The sequence below is a fragment of the Gobio gobio genome (genome assembly GCF_949357685.1).
Source record: "Gobio gobio genome assembly, chromosome: 20".
Taxonomy (NCBI): domain Eukaryota; kingdom Metazoa; phylum Chordata; class Actinopteri; order Cypriniformes; family Gobionidae; genus Gobio; species Gobio gobio.
The window spans coordinates 40,227,448-40,233,899 of record NC_137113.1 but is presented as its reverse complement, the minus strand read 5'-3'; the positions used below and the strand labels follow the sequence as shown (position 1 = coordinate 40,233,899).

Below are 6,452 nucleotides of genomic sequence, written 5' to 3'. Positions count from 1 at the left end.
CTGTTACCTGTGAAACACGGGTGCTCTGAAAACACCCCCATTAGCAATTAGTGCTTTCCATCTGATGAAATGAACGCGGCGCGGCAAAACTGATGAAATGAACGCGGCAAAACTGATGAAATGAACGCGGCAAAACGGACAGTACAGATCCACTTTTGCGGCACGACTGAAGCGTGGTGTTGTGACGCTTCCCCTCATGTGTATGTTGATGGGCGTTCCTCAAGTTTACCGCTGTGGGTGTGCGTTTGAGCCAGCGGGGAATGAAAAAAAAGGACCGGCGAGAGACTTCTCTTCGCCAGTGGGTTGGGCCAATCCAAAAGTGAAAACAATGGGGGTGTTTTGAAGACAGTCTGTTGCCTGTGAAACACGGGTGCTCTGAAAACACCCCCATTAGCAATTAGTGCTTTCCACCTGATTAAATGAACGCGGCGCAGCAAAACTGATTAAATGAACGCGGCAAAAACTAATTAAATGAACGCTGCAAAAAATCGACCAATCAAAATTTTGGTCGAGCCAGAACGTATCGACCAATAATCGACTAATCGACTGGGAGATTACAGCCCTAATAATTTCAGAGTAAGTCAGAATAAATCTATTATTAGTCAGGTAAATGTATCATGCAAATTACATAATCAATTCAAAGATAATACATACCATCAAATACTCTTAAGTAAAGAATAAAAAACGCATACCTGACAATTACATAACAAAGACACACAGCATTACGAGCTGATACTAATATATTCGGGTGATGTTATAAGGGCTTTTAAAAAATGATGCTCACATAAGGCAATGGGACCAGATGGGATGTCATGTTTTCTTTTAAAGATATTTGCTGAGGAGCTCACACCAGCCTGGCATCGCCTTTTCCAGCTCTCAATTGATACGCACACAGTACCAGAGCTATGGAAAAAATCCATTATAATCCCAATTCCAAAAAATTCATGCCCTTAGGGCAACAATGACTGTAGCCCAGTAGCCTTAACATTGAGTATTATGAAATCATTTGAGAAGATCATAATAGGAGAGCTGCGTAAGGAAATGGAGCTATCCTTAGATCAGTATCAATTTGCACATAAAAGTAATCGTGGTACTAACGATGCAGTCTCTACATTAACGCACCTTGTTTTAAAGCAGTGGTTCTCAAACTTTTTTGGTCATTCCCCACTTTAGACAAGGGGAAATTTTAAAGCCCCACCTACCCCCATAGCCCCAACACAATGCTAATGAAATGCGCAACAAGCTTAACATGTTCCAATTTATTGAACTAACAAGTATTATCAGAGTAACAAGTTGTATCTAAAATACAAACTATATACATAAAATAACAGAATTTTCAAAAATAAAGAAAATAAAAGTGCAGCTGTGTCATCATAACTTGCATGAAATAAAAAAAAAATGGAGAAAATAAAAGTGCAGCTGTGTCATCATAACTTACATGAAATTTAAAAAAAAATAGAGAAAATAAAAGTGCAGCTGTGTCAAATTTTTTACTAATTTCAAAAATAGATAAGATATAAAAGTGCCACTTTGCAATCTGTAAAAAAAAAAGAAAAGAAAAGAAAAGAAGAGAAATCCATTCGGCAGGTTATCACTGCATTAGTGGCTGCAATGGGCCTGTTTTGCATTGCACAATTTCTCAAAGCGGGGTTGCAGGCTTGATACTGCCACTCTCAAGTCATGCTCAATGTTCAGCTGAGATCTGAACTTCGTTTTCAGTGAAGCAACAGCTGAAAACCCCATCTCACAGAGATATGATGTGGCAAAGGGAAGAAGAATGCACACAGCTCTCTGCCCGATGAGTGGATACTCCCTCTCCACTCCAAACCAGAATTCACTAAGATTCTGAGCTTTAAACCTGAGCCTCAGGGTGGAGTCAGATGTCAGATCAATAAACTGGTCCTCCTCAGCAGACCCAAATTCAGCAGGTGCTGCAGACAGAATATAAATAAATAGGCTTACTTTATTTGTCATTGCATAATAAAGACAAAGAAATATGTTTGACAACAGTCTATTCCAGTTAGTAAGTAGCATACCATAAATAAAATGCATGTATAATATATGAGTATAATATTCAATAAAATGTCAAAATACCAACCTGCTGCATTGAATGGATCCATAACCCAGGCATACTGAGCACTGTTGTTCGGGAAGTATTTTTGAAACAATTCTTTGAGGGAAGAGATGTGCTGCTTAATACAAGGGATAACAGTGGTGGCTCCAGAATCAGTGTTTTCAGCCACTTCACTCAGGTTCTCAAAGACATCTATGTTTTGCTGATCGAGGCGCCTGCCCCATACCTCTAGCTTTCGGCTGAATGCATTGATCTTATCTGCCAGGTGAGGTATATGCTTGTCTTTGCCTTGAAGCTGAAGATTTAATTCATTCAGCTTGCCAAACATATCGCTGAGGTAGGCCAGTTTAAACAGAAATTCTTCATCACTGAACTTGCTTGCAGCCTCATACATGCGCTCCTCCTCCAAGAACATCCGAATCTCTGCCCTGAGCTCAAAGACGCGCGACAGCACTTTGCCGCGGGACAGCCACCTTGCTTCACTGTGAAACAGCACAGATGTGTGATCAGCTCCCATTTCCTCACAAAGTGCGGAGAACAGTCGCGCTTTCAGGGGTCGGGTTTTGATAAAATTTACCACGCTCACTACTTCTGTCAAAACCTCATTTAATTCAGGGCTGAGCTGCCTTGACGCGAGCGCTTCCCTGTGAATGACACAGTGCGTCCAGTGCGCATCTGGCGCAACCCTCTTTATTAGTGCCTGCAGCCCGTTTCTTGACCCTGCCATGGTCTGTGCGCCATCAGAGCAAAAGCCCACACAGTTTTCCCATTTAAGGCCGTGTTCTTTGAGGTAACTGTCCATGATCTTAAACAGCTCATCAGCGGTGGCTCTATTTTTTATGTATTTGCAAAACAGCAAATCCTCGCACAGTGACTCGCCATTCACAAAGCGGACGTACGAGATGAACAAGCAGTCTTTATTGCTGTCAGTAGCTTCGTCCACTTGTAATGCAAAACGACTGTCTTTTAATTTTTCTACGAGTTGTTCCTCAAGATCACTTGAAATGTTGCATATACGTCTTGCAACTGTGTCGTTTGACAGGGGAATAGCTTTTAATTTTGCTGCGCTTGTCTCGTCGAGCATAATTGACACCATGTCTAGCGCAGCGGGGAGAATGAGCTGCTCTGCAATTGTGTGTGGTTTTTTGGATTGTGCAATTCTGTATGCCACTCTATATGATGCCATCTGTGCTTTACTGTTTAATGAGGCAGCTTTTACCATGCGAGTCTCCTGTTGACGGTATTCTTCAAGTTTTCTTTGAAAGAAATCAAGTGGCTTATTGACGTGACTGGGGTGTGTGGTCTCTAGGTGTCGTCTTAATTTGTTGGGTCTCATACTATCTGCTGCTAGCGGTTTAAGACACAGAACACACATCGGTCTCTCCTCTGCCCCCACCACCGCTGCCGTGAATCCAAGAGCAAGATACCCATCATCATATCTTCTTTTCGGTTGGCTTTTTGGTTGATTAGGTCCGTCTGGCTTGTGTCTCTCTGCTGGCGCTGGCTCGACAACTTTTGAGGTCCGTGTCACAAATTTATCCATGTTTTGTTATAGTTTTTTTTCAAGGCGACTGTTATTTTAGTTTTGTTATTGTTTTTTTCAAGGCTAAGTACTGTTTTTTTTAGAACATTCCCGCTTAATTTTTCCATGGCAACGCGTCATTTGTCACGTGACACACCGCAGCCACAATAACAGATCGCCTTAATCTCCTTTTTCCTTTTTTATTTCAAAATATTCACAAACTTGCTTACCATGTCATCAACTATCTGATATTCCGATTCTCAAAAAATTGTAAGTGAGTGTGTTTGGTCGTTTAAAAACCTTTATAAATAATCATGATAACGTGAGATGGGCGCTGCAATGTTTCTTTGCGACGCAGTTCAGAGAATCCTGTCTGCCATCAGTTTCTCCCGAAATACATGCAAGAAAGTGGCCGGTGAACTCCGAGAAGAATAGAGTACACTTTATAGTTACTTCCACTATGTTTGTCTGATGTGAATAACACACGTCGGCAAATTATATTTGAATAGATTGTTATTGCTTCCACAGACATCAGTGTGTATTACAAACTCCAAATGTATTGTTTCACTAGTGCTTATGTGTATTAAAATGGCTGAAAACTAAAATAAACATTATGAGGTTGAAAACACTGCATAGTTGTGATAGCCTATATGACAGTGCTGAGCGCGTCCGTCTCTGGCTCAGCGCCAACCAACGCGCAAAAGCACAAATTTAATCTGGCAGTGATGTCACGTCACTGAACATTCTAAATCCCATAATGTGGGACCTTACTCTCAGGGGCACAGAAATAAAAATCCTATATATGGGACCAAACCGGATACCGCTCAAAAGGTTAAACATTTCATTTGTAACCATTAATACAAAAATGAAACTGAGATGACGTGTTGAACACACACACACACCGCGCAGTCACAGTGCGCGGTCTTGCTCCAGATTCCGGAAGATTTGATCTCACGTTACCATATAAGGCAAAAAAAGGAAAATTTCCTCCCGTTTGGCGCGCCCCACCTGTCACGTCTCTATTCCCCACCAGTGGGGCGCGCCCCACAGTTTGAGAAACGCTGTTTTAAAGCATCTGGAGAGTCCGGCTGCTTACGCTAGGTTGCTTTTTATTGATTATAGTTCTGCGTTTAACTCAATTCAACCACATAAATTGTTGGAGAAACTAGTTAATTCACGAGTTAATCATTTTGATGAATTGGTATTATTCCTTTTTAGCAAACAGGATGCAACAGGTGAAATTTAATTCAGTGTTATCGGATGTTGCAATAAATAGTACAGGGGCTCCGCAAGGGTGTGTAAATTCGCCACTTCTGTTCACTCTTTACACAACTGACTGTGTTAGCCAGCAGTCAAACCGATTTATTATGAAATTTTCAGATGACACTGTATTATTGCACCTGTTGACGAGAGACTGCAGTATTTATGATTACAAAGCTGCCATAGAAGGGCTTGTGGGCTGGTGCGATGACCATTATTTACAGATTAATGTTAAAAAAACTGAAGAGATAATCATAGACCCTAGATTGGTGGGGGACAGGAGCTCTGTCATGGTTCATGGTGAAGTTATCAAACATGTTGCTTCTTATAAATATCGGGGTCCACATCGACAGTGAGCTTAAATGGTACACACATGTATCAAGTGTGTGCACAATGGTTCATCAGCGCCTACATTTTCTACGGAGAATAAGATTATTTGGGGTAAGCAGTAATATAATGTTATTTTTTTATTAAGCAACGATAGAGTCTGTCTTAGGATATGAAATCATTGTTTGATATGGCAGTTTAACAGTAAAATTGAGAGCTCAAATAAATAACTTGTTGAAAGTGGCAGGAAAAATCATGGGGATACAGGCAATCAGCTCTTTACAAGATATTTTCGAGCTTTGCTTGATCCAGCAGGCCAATGGGATTCTATTGGACTCTTCACATGTGTTGCACCCAGAGTATGTGCTGATGAACCATTATGCAGGCATAATCGATATAAATACTCATTTGTCCCATTGTCTGTTAAATTAATTAGTGAGCAATTGCAGCAGGATGTTAAAAAACTACAATAACTGGTACAACAGATAACTGAGGGTTGTGCTGAGGGTTTATTTTATTTCATTTTTTACGCAATTATTTTAACGGTATGTATCGTTTTTTTATGATACAGGGTTATAGGATTAGAATGGTTGTTAATGTTGTATGTATATGTGTTGTGCGTTGACGTTGCAGCAGTTTCTCCTATTTCTCAAGTGAGACAATAAATGACACCTTGACCTTGACCTGATCTGACTACAGAATCGCCCCGACCATTCTGCAACATTTACGTAAATACCAGACCAAGATAGAAAACTCTTTCAAATGTAAAGATGACTCCACAATGGGAATTAGCATTAATCAAGTCTCCAGACCTGCAGTTTGTACCCCACTGTGGACAGGAGGCAAAGACCAATTGGCCGATGACACACCCACACACAATAAGCAAAATATCTCTAAATATCTTGCTTTACTTTTGTGGGAATGAGACCTTTGTACCAGTCACACTGAGACATTTCAAATGATCCCAAACATGTACAGTATAACACTGTATAGTGCTTGTTCACATTAACCCATATAGATTTTGCATTTCTACATATCGCGAGGAGAGATGAGAGTGAGGGGAATGAAATGTAATTTAAGGCAATCCTTGGATGATCAACTCAGTGTGATGTCATCTCAGATGGGGACGCTAAATGCACAAAATTGAGTTCAGATGTTGATTTCCTTTGTTTTCTCAGAGAGTCGTCATCTTTTATGGTTCTTTCCAGTTTCTCCAGTCTTACAAAAGACAACAATGTTATGGTTTTATTTGTCATGAATTATTGAATT

At 40.5% G+C, this 6,452-nt stretch overlaps 1 protein-coding gene across 1 annotated transcript; it reads right to left on the bottom strand.

The window, feature by feature from the left end:
* Nucleotides 1-1,599: 1,599 nt before the first annotated feature.
* LOC307144216 (zinc finger BED domain-containing protein 5-like) lies at nt 1,600-3,617 on the bottom strand (the record flags this gene model as incomplete). The annotated part of the gene is made up of 2 exons (XM_079846321.1): nt 1,600-1,931; nt 2,099-3,617. 2 exons carry the CDS (start codon nt 3,615-3,617, stop codon nt 1,600-1,602), a joined length of 1,851 nt encoding a protein of 616 aa, XP_079702447.1.
* Nucleotides 3,618-6,452: the final 2,835 nt, after the last annotated feature.